A 19,715-nucleotide genomic window follows, 5' to 3' on the forward strand; every position below is an offset into this window, starting at 1 on the left:
GGGTGCAACAAAGTTCTGTCCACTGTGTAGAGGCAATGCCAGGTTGCTGTAGGTTACCCTCCATTCACTAGTATAGTCAACATAACTCTGCTTACATAACACCAATCTCATCAACACTGTCATCAGTGTTTTGACCACACATAGCAATAAACACTATAAACTATAATATTTGAAAATGAGTCAGGTTGTTTATATACAGTAGATGTTACAATGATTACCTTATGTCATACATTATGTTGCACTCGTGGTCAGCACCTACAAGCATCTCCCCTCACCATCTCCTAGCTTCAGCTACCAGCACTGGTGCATTGCTCCTCTCAGCAGCCCTTGTTTAGTATCTACCTCCAGTCCCTTCTGTTTCTAGGTTATATAAGGGAGAGGAGGGTGACTTTGCAATAAGTTTCCTAGTTTGTAGGGGCCTGTGAAGGTGATATCTCTACTGCATATTCCGATCACCCCTTTCCTGACCATTACTTGTTTTCCTGACACTGAACCTGTTACCTTTGCTGACCTCTGCCAGTTATCATATTGATTCTCTGCTGCCAGTATTGAACTTTGCTTGAGAACCATTACAAATTCTGCCCTTCCTGACCTTGGCGCGTCCATTGACAAAGTCTCTGCCTGTCCTTATGTTGTCCCTTGATAAGCATCCACTGAACTGAGACAACTCCTAGAAGTAGAGGCCTGTGGTACTACTAGAAGTAGAGGCCTGCTGCAGCAAAGGTCTGATCCTTGTATGGTGGTCACAGGGAGAAAATTATGGGACCACTTCAACAAAACCCTTAGAAGTAGCCGCAAGTCAAATCAGTTCAGTGGTATAGTGGATCCACACATATTTTATTACTCATTACCTTGAAATTTCTCAATATCAGGCCTACCTCTACTATATATTTAACATAATAATAGGAAGTTTCCCTTCTGACAATTTATATGAGTTTGAGTGTCATTGCATATTGTCCTATGTTTTAGTCTCGGTCCGCACTTATATAAACCTACTTTCAATTGTGTCATGTGAAACATAGTGCAACAAAAGTATAGCATGACTTAAGAAGTGCTACAATAACACAAGAGTCATAGCTTGCTAGAATCCCTCCCTGAAGGTGGTGCCATGGACAGCTGAGGAGGAGTCAGTTTTAAGGCTCAATGTGCACACAGTTTGGTCTCTTCTCAAAGTAAAAGGAAAGGCTTTAGGGACAGCTCTCTGGTGACAGGTGCAGTCAGGTGGCAGCGTGTGTGTGGTAGTGCAAGCGTCTGCTATCATCCTGCCTTGCCTGTGCCTTGACGCTCCTTCTGCTTGCAGCAAGATCACAGCTAAAGACCACATCTGATCTAAAAGGGTAAGCTGTGCTAAAACTTCTGTTCTGGTTTTTTGTGTGTCTATTCTAACTCTTTTGTGTCTGGCATTTAGAACCATTTCTCATAACCCAGCTAACAAGTAGTTGGATGTCATAGGATCCCCATTAAACACTATAATTACTGGCAAGTAGTGATATACAAGCACATATTAGCATGTACAATGGAGGCAGTATTAATTAGTAAGCAAATTATTTAGGTTAATTTTTATTATATCATGATGGATATAAAACATTAGAAAAAGAACATAAGGAAAAACAGATGTTTAACAAAGACCAAATACTAAACATTCATAGGCCCGGTAATTTAAAGAAATATTAATACTAGTCTGGAATTGCCTTGTAATCATGTTATCTATTCCTATAGATAAGAATTGTGTTACTGTATATGTTTATCTATGTTGCTATTTGTCTATATTATTGTTATGTATATATCTGTATGTGACTTTTGAGTGAAATGTGGCCTATATATTTATATATTCTGTCCTCAACTATAAAACAATTAGATCTATGCTCCGTATATGAATTGCTAGGGAACCATTGGAATGTGTCACTTTTGAGAAGACTTGAGCTGTGACCTATCTTTGGATGTGCTCTATCTGGGCACTCTCTGCTGCTATTTCGGGAACTGACGCTGATCTCTTGTAACAGATGCAGTTAGTGGAATGTAAAAAAGGGGGGCTGAGGTACAGTTTTGGGAGGTTGGGAAGGATAGCAACTAGCAGCTGATCCACAGATTTGGCATGACATTAATAGTCTGGTCACAACTGGGCCTTTCATTCTCTAACTTCATAAAAGCAATCCACATAAAAGAAGCAAATCCACTTTCTAGTAGTAGTATCTAAATTTACAGTATATAGAAGAATTCCTGCCTTTCACTCCACTTTTTCTTTGTTATAGAGAATATACATGTTAGGGTAGACTGTTTCTTATAATGGACAACATTATTTAGAGAAAGGGCTTTATTTCCTATGTTCAATAGATTTCATGACTTTATCAACAATAGTATTTAATAAATTTCCACAGAACGGAGACATGATAAGGAGCAAACGTTATTAGGGTGACCGGATAGCTTTCCCTTACAATCTGTCACATCTTGGTTGTATCACAGAATTTCAAACACATTTTGGCAGTCCGCATCCATATGAAAAAACAATGCTACAGAGGTGACTTTATTTCAAAATTCAGCCATTGAACACACCTACTAGTCTGGGTAGATCATGTATACACTATGGCCTGCCTCTTGCTGTGGAGCATATTGAGCTACAATAAACCACAATTCTATGAAGCATTAGTCTTTTGTAATATTGATTGCAGACATTGTATATCTAGAATTGCAGATAAACACTCAGATTTCAGATATGATGTCAGATGCTGTAAGGAGCCCCTTATGTCCTTGAAATAAATCTTATGACAGTATTTTCCTTTGGCTCAGTTCAAACTAGCGTCATGGCTTCTTTTTATGGTGGCATCTATGCTGATGTAATGGATCTGTTTCCTGGTGAATTTGAACAGATTTTATTTAATCCCCAATAAACATAAAGGGGCATATCACATTTCCAGCAAATGATTGTTGTATTCTTACTCTCAAAAACACCAAAAGGCCAACGGAAACCCCAAAGGATTCCTCCAACTGAAGTGTGAACAGAGCCTAAATATTAACTTGCTATGTTCTGATCTGTGATACATTAGAGCTTCTCCACATGTTCACTTTCAGACATCACACAATCCCACTTTATTTCCGGGTCATGTCTTGTCTGTGGTTGATTCATGTGAAAAACTAGTTAATTAGTTAATTTATTTATTTACACAATGTCTCTGGATCCATAAAAGATGGCGAGCAACTTGATAGCAACTGTGTGCTGTCTGTGATATTCAGGGACCCATAGATTAGGCTGGTCTATGGTCCTCAAAATAGAGCAGGTCTCCATCCTTGTTCCACTTACCATTGGTATGTGGAAAAAGAACAGATATCTACATGCACCCATTAAAATCAATGGTTCCCCATACAACTTGTTATTTAACCAGACATCAAAAGACCACTTAATGCAGACATGTGAATAAAGCCTTATGTTTTGAATTTCCTTTAGGGCTCGTGCACACAGAGTTAACATGAGCATATTTTAGCATAATACACGTGTATCGAATACACCCGTAAAAATAAGACAGCGTCTACATCCCGTGGGGCCCCGGCCTTATATGGTTTTATTTACATTTTAACCCCTTAACAAAAATGCACGAATCCCATCCACTTTGCAAGTACTGTAAAATACCACTGCCAAATAGCGGCATTTCCGGCCTTTGGGGCCCCCGGCCTAAAAGCGTTTCTGCTGCGTTTTTTCATTTTTGCTGCTTTTCACTACATGGGGTTTTAGGATATAAAGATAATTGTTAGTGGGCTATTTTGCTAAAACAATCAGTTCAGTCCTATGAAAGTCTAAAAACAGCTTAGGTTGTCAATACTTACAGCATTTGTAAGTAGCTGAGGTGATACAATACTATCCGGTCAGTTACATATTATGGTTCCCATGAAATGAAAAAAATAGGAACCCATGCAAAAAAAATATCATAGCAATTGTCAGATCAGATCCAATTATCCTGTGTACTTCCAGCTTTACACTTTAGTACAGTACTGGCGTATCACCCTGAAACTCCTTTACTGATGTAAAAAGTGAATAGAGTCATATTGTGACTGTTGCAGCATTACTAGTGTCACAATGACACCTTTATTCACTTACATTGGTGAAGGACAATGGGAGGCACAACTAGTCACCATGTTGCTGCTAGAGATGGGTAAACCACCTCAGCACATGCCGAGTTCGACCCGAAAAAAACAAACAAAGAGATTTATCTCAGACTAACTAAAATGGCCGCTGCGCCATGCATTGTGGGCCCCAGGGTATAATAGGTGGAGACCCTGGAGAGGTGAAATAAAAAAAAAATAAAAAAACGATCCATATTATTATTATTATTATTCCCACCTTCCCTCAACTCTTTTGGTCCTACTTGTGGCATCTGACGCCCACCGGGTGGTATCTTGCATCAAAGATCAGCGGGGAGGCTTCAGTTTAGGCCACATTGGTCACATGAACACAACAAGCATCATAGCGTTATGACGCTAAGCATGCCCATGTCACCGCTGGGGCCCAAGCATAGGCCTCAGCAGTGACCCCAGGCACATGACATCACAGAGGAGAACAAGAGTGAGTGCTGGATGCCATGAGGGGGCCAAAAAGAAGTGAGGGAAGGAGAGTATAAATGGTTTTTATTTTTACACCTCCCCTGAGCCTCCACCTATTATACTCTCAGGTCTGGACCTATTACACTCCTGGTTTGTACCGAACTTGTGCGACCCAAAATGAATCAATGTCCCAAGCCATCCAAACCTGAAATTAAACTAGTCTTATGCCCTGTTCACATCTGTTTTTGTATTCCGTCCGGAGAGAGTCTACATGGAGACCCCCGAACGGAATATAATCGCAACTGCAAGCACTGTTCCGTAATAGACTATAATGGGGTCCGTGTGCTTGCCGCACTCTGCCCGCATGAATCATGCGGACATGATTCTGCTAGCAGAAAAAGGAACCCCTTGAAGTCAATGGGAGACTTTTTTTCCAGTGCTGAAATTCAGCACCAAATTCAGCGCCATTTTCCTCTGTGTGGATGAACCCTAATGTTGGAAAGAAATATGGCATTGCATGTATAGGTAAGTCCCAAAGATCTTTAAGGCTGGGTTCACAAGGGTTTTTTTGGACCGGATTTTAACGCAGAATCCAGCTCAAAAAACCGCCTCCCATTGACTTCAATGAATCAGCTGCAGAATGCGCAGCGGACACTCCCTCCTGACTAGGCCCATTCATTTGGGCTTAATTTGGAGTGGAATGCCACGACTGACGGAATGCCGCGACAGTCGCAGCTAGCCATGGGAGGCGGTGTTTGGTCTGGATTCTGAGGTGGCTTCCCATGTCAAAATCCACTCCAAAAAACCCCGTATGAACTTAATTAATTGTCAGTTAATTGTAGAAAGCCACATAATTTTGACGCTAAACAGAAGTTTTATCGATAAAACTATTTATCTATCAACAATCAATCTGAAAACCATGATAAAAAAAGCACGAGAAAAACAGTTTTCATTGTGGAACACAGAAGCTCCATCTGGGGCCTTAACCTCAGGACTTATTCACAAATGAAAAATTTACCTGTGACGGTTTTTAACAATCGGCACACAACCATTTTTAAGACAGTGATGGAATGTGTACATGTTCTATATGTGAGTATACATGTACACATGTTCTGTCTTGTGTCTGTGTGTATCTATGTGTGTGTATATATGTACACATTTTCTGTCGTGTCTGTGTATTTATATGTAGTAATACAGATTCCCTATGGAATCCAAAACATGAACCAAAATTTCATATATATTTGCTTTGCTATCCTGTCGGTATTTACTACAGTTTTGCATTATATTTATCAGGATGATGACTATTATATTTCCTAAGATTCTTGTTTTAGAGGTTACAGCCAGACACCGGTGGACCCCATTCACTAGAATGGCGTCTGCCATTTCAAAACTGAAAGAGGAACTTTCACGTTCTCTGGCACCTGTGGTATTATATGCTGCCAGAATGTCAGCTTGCCCGATGTGTGCCCGAGTGCTGGACATATTGGTGCCATTAGTTTCGGCACGGGTATCCCTCCACTGTCTGAAGGGCGGGCCTTACTGCTCAGCATCATTGCAGGGCGGTAAGGAACAAACCATCCCACCGAATGTTCCTTTAATGCTTTCCTGACACCCAATGATGAGTGCTTAAAGATAGCGGTCACTCGGGAGCAGAGCGGCCGCCATAGCCACTGGATGTCTGCTGTATTATACAGCAGACACCCGACGCTAATGCCTGCGATCAGTGCCCGCATTAATCGCGAGCATTAACCCCCTCTGCTCCTCAGTCAAAGCTGACCGAGGCGCCAGTTTATCAGCAGCACGTGGATGCCGCCATTTTTTCAGAGATCGCCAGCACCCAACGCAAGCTTTGTGGCTGGTGTACCATTCCCATGACAGCTAGGAGCCTTCCAAGCCTATCTGTAATTAATTTATATTGCGGGGTGCTCTCTGCACTCCACAATAGAAACGCCGGTAATTTGCAATGCATTGCAATGTATTAGCATTGTAATGCATTGCATAAGTGATCAAACCCCCTAGGGTGCAAGATCCCCAGGGAGTCTAATAAATGCAAAAAAAAAATTTAAAAAAGTAAAAGTATTAAAAAAAATTAAAAATATAAAAAATTCAAATCACCCCCCCCCCCCTTTCCCTAGAACACATATAAAAGTGTATAAATATATTTTTCCCGTACGGTAAATGCCAGAAAAAAATCAAAAGTGCCAAACCGCCGTTTTTTCACTGTTTCATTTGTGATAAATATTTGAATAAAAAGTGATCAAAGTAATAGACATTCCCCAAAATGGTATAACTAAAAAGTACACCTGGCCCTGTAAAAAAGACGCCCTATGCATCTCTGTAGATGGAAGTATAAAAAAGTTATGAGTGTCAGAATATGGCAACTTTTAGAAAAAAAAAATTCCCAGTTTTATATTTTTGTTAAGGGGTTAAAATGTAAATAAAACCATATAGGGCTGGGGCCCCACGGGACGTAGACGCCGCGATTTGCCCGCAGCGGAGACGCTGCAGGAAAAATCGCAGCGTTGTACAGTGCAAGCAAAGTGGATGGGATTCATGCGAATCCCATCCCAACTTTGTGGAGAAGATCGCAGCGCGGACATGCTGCTATTTGCAAAGCCATTGCGGCTTTTCAAATCGCAGCATGTCAATTATATCTAAGGAAACGTCAGCGGCTTTCCTGTAGATATAATGTTAAGAGAAAGTCCGCAGAGGAAAACTCTGTGAACTTTCTCTTAAAAGCGCTGCGGAAAGAACCACAATGCGATCACGCAGCGGTTCTTCCCACAGCGCATTAGTGCTGCGGATACGGCCCGTGGGGCCTTAGCCTAAATTTGTTATCCCCAGAATTGTACCAAAACATATAAGTGACATGTCATTTTGGCTGCAGAGTGAACACCGTAAAAACAAAGCCCATAAGAAAGTCGCACAAATGCACTTTTTCGTCAACTTTACCCCATTCTGAATTTTTTCCCAGCTTCCCAGTACATTGTATAGAATAATAAATGATAGCACCATGAAGAGCTATTTGTCCCTCGACCATTAGGCCCTCATATAGCTGCGAGAACGAAAAAATAAAAGACTTATGGGGTTTAGAAGGGGGGGGGTCATCAAAAATGAAAAAGGAAAATCTAAAAATTCCTGTTGCGGGAAGGTCAAAGTGTGACTGCTGACAGACTCCTTTTAAATACTAAAGTCTAGAACATTCTACTGACATCACAGAACTCTTGCTTCATATGTTAATAACAGGCTAAGGCTGGATTCACATTTGCATTGCAGTCTTCATAGTATACTCCGCCACAGATTCCGCTTAAAATATGCAGAGAGAAAAGTCCTCAATACCACTTTCAGTATAAAACCAATGGAAACCAGGTGGAAACCCAGCGAAACCTATTATAATTGTTGGTTCCATGGGTTTCCGTGGGTAACCGCTTTTTAAGCAGACAGGGTCTCTGTTTCTTGGGTCCCCATGCAGACCCGAATGATGGAGACTAGAGATGAGCGAGCAGTGTTCGGATCAGCCGATCTGAACAGCACGCTCCATAGAAATGAATGGATGCACCTGGTACTTCCGCTTTGACGTCGGCCGGCCGCTTAACCCCCCACGTGCCGGCTACGTCCATTCATTTCTATGTGAGCGTGCTGTTCGGATTGGCTGATCTGAACAGTACTCGCTCATCTCTAATGGAGACCAGAACGCTAATGTGAACCTAGTGTAAGACTCCATTTATATCATGTTTCTGTTGTCCCTTCAGCAGATTTAGTTAATGGATCTGTTTTTGGAATAGTAAAAGCAGATAAAAATCTGCCATTTGTGTTTTTTATTTGCAGTAAATTGAACAGGGCTATTCCTTACGGGGCCCTGATAAATAATGGTTTGTAGAAATGGCTGAACCTCATGAGATTCATCTCAATGAGAGAAGTTTGTCTCCACCCCAAAAATGCTACTATTATACTCTGGGGGGGTGGTGGGGGGGGTGGAATAAACACAGATGCAAAGAGATGCACAGTCTGTTTGCAACCATTATGTATTGACTCTAACGTTTAAAAAAAAAAAAGTTGTGCATCCATTTTTATGGAGGACAGGCTAAGAGGATACACTTCTCTGTCTGTCAGTAAAAGCGGACAGGGACAGACAGTTGACCAAAATGCTTCAAAAGTAGTAGCTTTTTAACATTAGAGTTTATTTGTCTACTGAAGCTAAGTTCACTGAGTTTTTTGGCGAATATTTTGGTCAGGAAAAATCCGCTCAGGAAAAATTGTGAGGCGTTTTTTGATGCGTTTTTTACCGGGAAAAAAGAAGTGACATGACCTTTCTTCAGGCGGATTCTGCCAGAAAAAAACAATGGGAGACGGAAAAACCACTAGCTGTTTTTGAAGCAGTTTTTGACAATTCCGCATCAAAATCCGCATCCAAAAACCACATCCAAAAACTGCATCCAAAAATGGTCCATGGTCATGTGATGAGCACACAGGTGCTACTAGTTATAGTCACAGCACAATAATAGCTGCCTGGTAATCAGCTGTACACCTGTGTACTTGTCACATGACCATGGACAGTAAATCACATGACCATGGTCAGACTTTTATCCCCTAGAAGTAACAGAATGAATGACAGCAAGCAGAGATCTAGAAAACCGTGAGGAATTAATACAGAAAGTATATTGGAAAATTGTATAACTTTTTATTGTACATTTGTTTGTCAATATTGGTCTGAAGGTGGCCAACCCCTTTAAATCTAGGTATCTTGAGGAATATCACATTGTGATATCACATTGAACAGCGAAAACTAGAGCACTAAAACCAATGTATTCTTTAACTTCTTCCTGCCGTCCTGACTTTAGTTTTTTACTACCTGCCTTCCGAAAGCCAGCCATTTTTTTTTATTTCTCCGTTCACAGAGCCTGAAAAGGGCTTAATTTATGTAGGACAAATTAAACCATTTAATATTCCGTTACAATGTACTAGCAATCTGGAAAAAAAATGATTGGTGTAGAGTTATAGAAAAAGCTGCATTTACACGCAACTTTCTTACAGGTTTTCGTTTTTTATGACATTCACTCTGCAGCCAAAATGACAGGTTATGTGTATTCTGCAGGTCAGCACAACTATCACACAATTATTTGTTACATTTTAACACCTTAACAAATGATTAACTTTCAAAAAAATTTTCTATGAGTCACCATAGTCTGACACCCATAAGTGTATACAGGGCTGTATAAGGTGTCTTTTTTGCTGGACTAGATGTGCTTTATATTTGCACCATTTGGAGGAATGATTGATGTTTTGATCGCTTGTTATTAAAAGTTTTATAAGTGGCGAAATGGCAAAAAAAATGTGCCTCTGGCTCTTTTGATTCACTGTATGGGAAACATAATTTTACAGGCATAGTTTACAGGCATGGGGATATCTAGTGTGTATGTGCTTGATTTTATTTTTTTTACACATCTAGGTTAGAGGGAGTGATTTACAAGTGATAGTACACATGCAACTTTTGTATAACAAATCATCGCTATAAGTTTGTCAAGTCTTTGAATTTCTACTTTTTACAGCATCATTCTTTTTATTTTAACATCCCCAGCTTGAATATTCTAACCCATTTTATATTAGGTAATTAGGGTAATTTATTTTTTCATTGATGTAGCACATTACATTTTTAATTGTTGTTATTAATTGTTTATCTTACAGAGAGGTCTTGGCTGTGATTCCTGTATTGCAGTCATGGCACCAAAAAAGAAGAATGTCAAGAAAAGCAAGTCAGACATCAATGAAATGACTATCATTGTAGAAGACAGCCCCCTAAGTAAACTCAATGGGATTAGTGGCTTAATTGATGGGGGAAATGGCTTTAGTTACATCTCAACAGAAGTTTCTGACTCATCATATGGATCGAATCTCATGGAAGGTTTAAGCAGAATGAGACAAGACAGTTTTCTGTGTGACCTCAGCATTGGTACAAAAACCAAATCCTTCATGGTACACAAGGTTGTGATGGCATCCTGTAGTGAATACTTCTACAACATTCTGAAGAAAGATCCTTCCATTCAGCGAGTTGACCTCAATGATATATCTCCTCTAGGTCTAGCTACAGTAATAACCTATGCCTACACTGGCAAAATTACTTTGTCTTTGTACACAATTGGTAGCACCATATCTTCAGCCATCTACCTTCAAATAAATACTCTTGTAAACATGTGCTGTGACTTTTTAATGCAAGAAATCAATGTTGAAAACTGCATGTATGTCGCTAATATTGCAGAAACCTATGGACTTAAAAGTACAAAAGAAGCTGCACAAAAATTCATCAGGGACAACTTTATTGAGTTCTCTGAAACAGATCAGTTCCTAAAGCTAACATTTGATCAAATAAATGAACTTCTTATAGATGATGAGTTGCAGTTACCATCTGAAATTGTTGCCTTTCAGATTGCAATGAAATGGTTAGATCATGATGAAAAGAGAATCAAGTATGCCTCTGGGCTTTTAAGCAATATTAGATTTGGCACTATTACAGCTCAAGACTTGGTTAACTACGTACAGTCAGTGCCAAGAATGATGCAAGATACAGATTGCCATAGGCTTTTAGTTGAAGCCATGAATTATCATCTGCTTCCGTACCATCAAAACACTTTGCAATCAAGAAGAACGAAAATACGTGGAGGAAAAAGGGTCCTTGTAACCGTAGGAGGTCGGCCAGCATTGACCGAAAAATCATTGAGCAGGGAGATCTTGTACAGGGATCCTGAGAATGGATGGAAAAGGCTCACTGAGCTGCCAGCCAAAAGTTTTAATCAGTGTGTCACAGTGATGGATGGATTTCTCTACATTGCTGGTGGTGAAGACCAGAATGATGCCAGGAACCAAGCAAAGCATGCAGTCAGCAATTTCTGCAGGTAATTGTATATTCTAGCTAGAAAACTAGCAAGTTGCACAGGAGATGTTCAGTTACAAACCCTGGGGGTTGTGTTTCAGTTCTGCTGAGAATCCTTACATTCTTCGTAGGTCATTTTAAAATAGCTTGGATATGAAGAACTAGAGTTGGACACATTATGTCAATTAAATACAAATACATATTTTAGGACTTTTGATTATTTTTAAGTTGTTTTGTTCTCTTTTTCTGAAATGTGGGAAGGGAAGGCTTATATTGTTATATTATATTGTACTCAGTCAGTTGATTTACTGTTTTTATCTCCTGTATTTTTAGGTATGACCCACGCTTCAACACTTGGATTCACCTTGCAAACATGGGCCAGAAGCGTACCCACTTTAGTTTAAATGTTTTCAATGGCCTCCTTTATGCAATTGGTGGTCGCAATTCTGAAGGTTGCCTAGCTTCAGTTGAGTGTTATGTGCCTTCAACTAACCAGTGGCAGATGAAAGCACCACTGGAGGTTGCAAGGTGCTGCCATTCCAGCTCAGTGATTGATGGTAAAATCTTGGTCGTAGGTGGCTATATAAATAATGCATACTCTCGCTCTGTTTGCATGTATGATCCATCTAATGATAGCTGGCAAGATAAGGCAAGTCTGAGCACACCAAGAGGATGGCACTGCTCTGTTACACTTGGTGACAGAGTGTACGTGATGGGTGGTAGTCAACTTGGTGGTCGTGGTGAGAGAGTTGATGTTCTCCCAGTTGAATGCTTCAATCCTCACACTGGTCAGTGGAGCTATGTTGCTCCTTTGCAGATCGGAGTGAGCACTGCAGGTGCTTCTACACTAAATGGCAAAATTTATTTGGCGGGCGGCTGGAATGAAGTGGAAAAGAAATACAAAAAATGCATTCAGAGCTACAACCCTGATCTTAATGAATGGACTGAGGAAGATGAATTACCAGAGGCAACCGTAGGAGTATCTTGCTGTTCAATAACCATGCCAAATTTGAAAACACGGGAATCCAGAGCCAGCTCAGTTTCTTCAGTGCCAGTCAGTATATAAAGGTTTACTAATAATCCAACCCTTCTACTATAGCACATTGCTTCTCAGGCACCAGGCCAATGTAACGAAATTTAAAAGAAAATGTTGTAATTATATGATTTTATAAGTTGTCTCAGCAGGCCCATTTGTATTACAAGGTGCATGAAATATCAAAGAAAACCTGACGTAGATGAAGCATTGTTTCGATATAACATTGACAGAAAATATTACACAAGCTATCAGAAAATGTATCCATAACAACCTTAATATTGCTTTGGAAATTGTAGGCTGCTGTAGTCTATTATAATAATTTGCCCATAAGGCATTGTGGCATGCCTATTCATTTACAATGAAGATAACAAAAACTGGAACAAACAAGTCAGAACATTATTTCACGAGAATGAAAACTGCCAGTTAAAGCAACAGTTAATAAGATGGTGTAGGATATTTTGATGCATGAAAAGTGATGGTTTGTCCTGTACATTAGTATTTTTTGTGTATGCTGTGAAAGTTTTCTGGTTGATTTTATTTGTTAACATTAATCTTAATCTAAAAGGCATTTTAAATGTTAGTGGATTAATAGTTGTACAGTTCTCCTAAGAAGCATTACAGTCCTTTATTGGAGTGGAACTACTTCAAAGTAAAACAACCCTTAACTTTTGTATATAATATTAAACTATTATCTCTACATAACAAAGCTGACAAGTGATTCTTATTAAATTGTCCATAGCCGCCACTTATAGTCAGCATCTAAACTTTAATCGCTGCAGGCCTGTGGACAAAAAGCCTAGTTTTCCACCTTTCTTTTTTAATATTAAACCTACACTAAAGGGGTTTACTAATCTTATTTCACTAGAAAATATATATATATATATATATATATATATATAGAGAGAGAGAGAGAGAGCACTAGGATATGCCATCACTTTATGATCAGTGGGGGTCCAACCTCTGGAACCCCCACCGATCATAAGAATGAACAGGACGCAGCACTGATATAGTTTGCTCCCCTTTTGAGCCTGGTCTGCCAGCCACTAACCTGTGCAGGGAAATGCAGTCAGTAGGGTTGAGCCGATCTTGAGATTTCAGGATCGTTTTTAAAATCCGATTTCCGATCATTTTCCATCTAAACCTGATCCTGATCACATTTCCAATCCTAATGCAAGTCAATGAGATTTTTTAATGATCGAAGATCGGATTTTAAAAATGATCCTATTCACTATTCATTTTTGGACTCCACACTGTGTAGTGATTAAAAAATCCCCCAGCTACTTAGTCTTCCCCACTTACCTGCACAGAAGCGCTGCCATTGCCGCTCCACGTTCTTCTCACTCCTCTTCTTTCTAATTCACATGCCTTCAGTGCACCATGCGCGCCCCTGCCTCTCAGGCTAGTGTTACTGTTGCTGGGAGTAGGCAGGGTTTGTTATGGCTTAGGAGAGTGTGGGCAGGTACAGGGCGGGGAGACGTGAGTGCATCAATCACGTCCCCCCTCCCAGTACCCGCCTTCATTTTCCTAACCCACAAGCGCCGCCTTCTTCCTGCATCTGTAACACTAGCCTGGGTGGCGGGGGGCGCGCACAGCGCTCTGAAGGCTTGTGAATTAGAGAGAAGAGGAGCGAGAACAATGTGGCGCGGCAGCTGCAGCGCTTCTGTGCAGGTAAGTTGAGCGATTGGGATTGGAATTCCATTCCTGATATTTTTTAGGCAGGATTGGAAGCCGATCGCGATCGTAAAATTTACTCGATCGCCGATCAGGATCCGATCTTTTCTGATCCCGATCACTCAACTCTAGCAGTCAGCCACATTCACATGAATAAGGCCGTGCTACAGTTCCCTGCACAGCAAGTGTCTTAACCAGCACCCAGTCATTTCTGGAATCAGTGGAGGGTCCCACAGGTCAAATTGTATACTGTATCCTAGTGATTTTTCCATCACTTCATCATAGGAATAAAGCTTTAGATTCTCCAGTTCTTAACCCTGACAAGTCCTTAGTGAAACTATGTTACAATAATTTAACATAATTTTTCATTAGGTAATTAGTAATAAAAAAAATTGTTGTGGGTTTGTTATACACAGTCAGTTGTTTTATAGGATTTGGTTTACAATAAAATAGGTGAAATCCGTTTATTGGTGCACTGTAAACTTCATGGTAAATAAAATTGTCATTGCTGGAATTGCCTTCCCCACTTTAAAGATACAACCGATGATTTGCAAAGCAATATAATGTTAGTTTGGTGCTGTAATGCCAAAAGCAATATAGAAAATGCATTTATAATGCGGAGATTACATTCACACTACTGTATTTGCATATCTTGACTTTGGGTGTTTATTGGAATCTCGAATGGCTGAAAATGCAATAAAATGTTGTACTCGGCTTTGCAGTTTTCATAAAGTATGCAGATGAAATGTATTCACAGTAATATATCACATAAAAATACAAATTGAAATCCAAAAAAAGCAATTTACAAGATTAAGAAAGTACAGAATGTTATTATAAACGGGATTCAAAAAATGTACTAAAATCCTCAACATTTGGCATACTGATTATTATGTTTTTGTGAGACTTGTCTTTTTTTTCTCCATATGTTATAAAAAAATCTGTGATTGAAAGATGAGGATAGCTGAAAAAAGTTATCAGAAAATAAAGTTTTACAGAAAAACAAGGAAGAAAAAGAGATTTTCCATTTGAGTATCTCTGACTTTTACTCAGGGATAAAACAAATCAACAGAGTGAAATCTTTGCTTGTTGATTAACATTCAGATTTTTTTTTTCTATGTAGGGTGTATTCAGATACTTTCAGTCCAGGCTACAGCCAAATAAATTATATATATATATATATATATATATATATATATATATATATATATATTTGAATTTAAAATAAATAACTCAATTAAATATATATATATATATATATATATATATATATATATATATATATATATTTAATTGAGTTATTTATTTTAAATTCAAATATATATATATATATATATATATATATATATGAATTAAAAATGAAAAGCAGACCTAATCTATTCAAAGGAAAGCAAGAAAATATATCCCTTAGAAGCTTTCCTATTTTGGTCAAATTTGCTCCCATTTTGGAAAGAAATATGCAAATATAGCATGGACTGGAGACGTGGCGATATAAATGTACTTTTAATGTACTTTTACATGTTTGGCCTTGCCTGATGCGGTTTTTGTGTTAAGTAGCTATTTATTAACCATGGAAATTAAAGTATCCCATGTCAATGTGAATTATATCCTTTTATTTTGCTGGTACCAACTATTAAGGGGTTATCCCACTAATAACCTTTAACCACAGGATAAGTGGTACACGTTAGATTGCTGAGGGCCTTACTACTGAGAACCCAACCACTCAGGGTATATTCATATCAAATCTTTATTATCCATTTAGCAGATTACAGATTCATTTATTGGATACATAAATAATGGATGCAATTAGACTCCAATGAGAAAGTATCTCTTCTTACGAGAAGTTCAATGTTAAAAATAGATAAGCAGTATCTTTTGCTATTTCTTGGTGGATAGACCAGTGGTCTATCATGCTTTTGTGTCTGCCGAATCAACAGTAACAGATTTGCTTTTCTAACATTGAACTCTACACAATGCTACATTCACACGACTGAGTTTCATCTATTTGGTCCGTATATGTGGCGTATTTACCCCCTTGAACACATAGTACGAGAGGGACTCCTAGCATTATAGTGTTGTATACTACTAGGAGTCACATCCTCCCAGCAAAATATTGTTCTATACTGTAATAAATACAGAACAGTAGGATTTCAGGATTTCTCTGAGAGGAAGGGACTCCTGGCAACTTAGACAACTATAATACTACAAGTTCATCTCCCGACGTGTTCAGAGCGTTATTACCGCCTCACGCATGGACTGAGTTTCGTGGATAAAACTCAGCAGTGTGAATGTAGCCTAAAACAGATGCCCTTCTAGTATACTTTTAGGTTTTTTTTAATATCCATTAAAAGAATCTGCTAAATGGTTGATAGAAACATGATATGAACTCACCATCAGTAGTGTGGGAAATTCTAATTGTTTGTTCTTTGTCACCAGGACATCTTCAGCGAGTTATAAAACAAAACATTACCAAAATAGTCATTTAGTGCCATAAACGCAATTTCTTTAATTTCTTATTTGTACACAGAATGCTGAATTAGATGGTAAAGGATGTATTGACTTTCCTAAATGAATCTTTCTTTATTAAAATTAATGTTCCTGTAATGAACATCTGTGTCTAAATGGGTTATATTGGAATTGGAATACTGAAGAAGTTGGCATTAGACAAGTGGTATGAAATGCATATTGGGCTTGGATTGGGCTGTGTAGGTAGTAGATAAGGAACACTTCTCATGATCAGAAGTGTCACTATTACACACATAGATTTATCCAAGTGTTGGAGAAATCTGTGTGCCTACATGATCCATACCCCTTATGCGGCATGTAGAATGCAGCAGATTTCTGTTATTGCTGCCTTAGCTTAATCTGCTATGTAAAAAAAGAACCTGAACTCTGTCCACACTGTAATAGTAAATGCAATGGAACATGGGAATCCTTCCTTCAAAAAGATATACTGTGGGCAGCTCAGAAATCTGTAATTGTAAGAGGTTGAGGTGACTGACAAGTGAATTATACTGTGTTCACATGGTGCTTTTTTCATCATTAACTGCATTTGTTTTATTTTTTTATTGCAGTTGTGAGTAGCACTTTTTACTATGCATTTCAGCTGAACGGCACCTTTATACTATTAGGGTAAGTTCACATGGAGATTTTTGGACCGAAACCTGAGGCGGAGGCCTCAGGTCCAAAAACCGAGTAGGCACAGCTGAAAGCTGGTGCACTGCACCGGCATCCAGCCGTGGATTCCACTCTGGATTAGGCCCAATAAATGGGCCTAGTCCAGAGGAGGGTCTGTCTTCAGGCCGAATCGTGAGGCGACTCAGCGTGAAGAATGAGCACCTCGCTTCTCGCCCCGTTTCTTCTGGCTCCCAGAAAAAACTCCTTATTGGCTCCCATTGATTTCAATGGGAGCCGTCTTTTTGATCAGGATTTTGAGGCCGATATGGCTTCAAAATCCTGACCAAAAAACTACATGTGAACTTACCCTCACTATGCCAGTAATCTAGAGAGTTCATTCTGATGGCCACTGGCATACAGGTAAAATGCACAGTAATAATAGCTTATTTCTTTGTATGTACTTGAACTTGTATCTTTTTTGTATGTACTTGAACCCTACAAATTGTACAGTGCTGCAAAATATGTTGGCGCTATATACATAAAATATATTATCATTATTATGCTAGGCATTACAGCAATTAAAAGGCATGCAGTTCTTATTTTAAAAAAGCAAAAAAGCACTGTGTGAACCCAGATTTATGTGTTCTAGGTTAATAATTGGGAGTTAAAGAAATAAATCTTACAGTTTAGAAAGGTGGACATCATAAGGCTTCTTTCACTCTATTGGTGCTTTTGATCAAATAACACCATACGTCAGATATATTCAACACAATACATTAAGTTCACATCATCTTTACCTGCTCACTTAGCACTGCCAAATCCCACTATTTGTATTAACTGTGAGTAATCTCCTACTCCATTAACTTTTATCTGGCATATACTACAGTATAGTAAACCTGTAATAATTCTGTCTAACAATATTATTCGCAGTTTAGGTGCATAGACAATGTAACTCCAGCAGACATTTGTGCACTATAGTAGTCATCACGGAATATCTAGGGAGACTTGTGAGGGTAGGAAAAAAGAAGGAAAAGTGATATTTTAGGCTTAGTGATGAGCGAGTAGTAATCGCTCGAATACCTCGCTGGCATAGGAATGCGTGTAATCGGCCGAACACCAAGGGGTTAAAAGCATCGAATATTCAAAGCATTTAACCTCTTGGTGTTCGACCGATAACACGCATTCCTATGCCGGCGAGGTATTCGATCGAATGCTACTCGCTCAACACTATTTAGGCTGTATTCACACCAGCATCATGGCTTTTACTTATTGCAGAGGTCATGACGCTGAGATACAGACCTTACACTTCTGGAGGTTCACATCTGCACTTAGGTTTCCGTTCTTCAGGTCCACTCGGGCATTTTTAAAGCAGAATAGGGTATGAGGTCACATGTGAACTAAGCCTTAGTTCTGACTTTTTGGTGGGAGGTTTTTCATCTATTAGCTAAACTAGATAAGCGACAAAGAGTGTGACTCTAGAGGACCCATCACATTTATGATATACTTGGACATCCCACTGGTTTCGATGGGAACTGTGAAATACATTATTTTCCCTTTAGTGGCACTGCAGTGAATTATTATTATGCAACATGACTGAAGTGTTAGGGTACCTTATATTAATATCAAGTAAATATTCCCTCAAAATGTTGCAAAGTGTGAGATTAGCCTTATGATATATCCTAAAAAGACACTAATGGTAGTAATTTGTAAATACATTTGAGGAAATCTCTTATCATTTATGATAGTTGGTTAATATTAAAAAACAAAAGGTTTGGGGGCTAGTACCTACAGAATATACTATAGTAAATAATTTCTGCTTTAAGGCATTGTTATGTATAATTCTCATACTATCAGTTGTATTAAAATATATTAGAAATCATTTTACCACATGGGAACAGAAACTTTATATTGTTTAGTAAACTGTAAAGAAAAAAACATTTTTTAATTGAAAATATTATTTTTGGCTTCAAGAAAGAAATGAGTATACTTACCCAGTGTAGAGATAAGACAATAGAAAGTTATCTATCTGGATTTGATCCATACGAACTTTATTCATTAGCTATGATGCTGCATTGTTGGAGCTCAGTGGGATTTGTCTTCTATGTGTTATTACTGAAACATACAGTAACACTGTGATATAGTTACAGTGACTACTATATACAAATCTGCTGAAAACAAAGTATAGTAAGAACATAAACTGTGGAATAATCACTTACAGGATGAATAAACAGTATTGTCTTTAATGCAAATAAAGTAAAAATGATATACATATTTTATGTGTCTCTTTGTTTATACAAGTAAATAGCTTTTGTTTAGTGACACCAGTGTAAAAAGTCTGCAGGAATATGTAGAATAGTAAGTGCATGACCTAGTCTAGCAAAGGTTAAAAAAAAACAAACTGGTAAATCCTGAAGACTCTACCAGACAAAGGCCAATTTTCAGTGGACAGTTCCAGATTCTGGGCCCTGTACTGCTCTCCCTATATCAACTCAT

The 19,715-nt window shown here is 38.7% G+C and overlaps 1 protein-coding gene across 1 annotated transcript; it reads left to right on the top strand.

The window, feature by feature from the left end:
- The first annotated feature begins 1,166 nt into the window (after positions 1-1,166).
- On the top strand, positions 1,167-19,493 carry KLHL31 (kelch like family member 31). The gene is made up of 3 exons (XM_075268382.1): positions 1,167-1,337; positions 10,219-11,423; positions 11,735-19,493. Exons 2-3 carry the CDS (start codon positions 10,252-10,254, stop codon positions 12,465-12,467), a joined length of 1,905 nt encoding a protein of 634 aa, XP_075124483.1. The 5' UTR covers positions 1,167-1,337; positions 10,219-10,251; the 3' UTR covers positions 12,468-19,493.
- Positions 19,494-19,715: the final 222 nt, after the last annotated feature.

Source organism: Leptodactylus fuscus, chromosome 3, assembly GCF_031893055.1.
Source record: "Leptodactylus fuscus isolate aLepFus1 chromosome 3, aLepFus1.hap2, whole genome shotgun sequence".
Lineage (NCBI taxonomy): Eukaryota > Metazoa > Chordata > Amphibia > Anura > Leptodactylidae > Leptodactylus > Leptodactylus fuscus.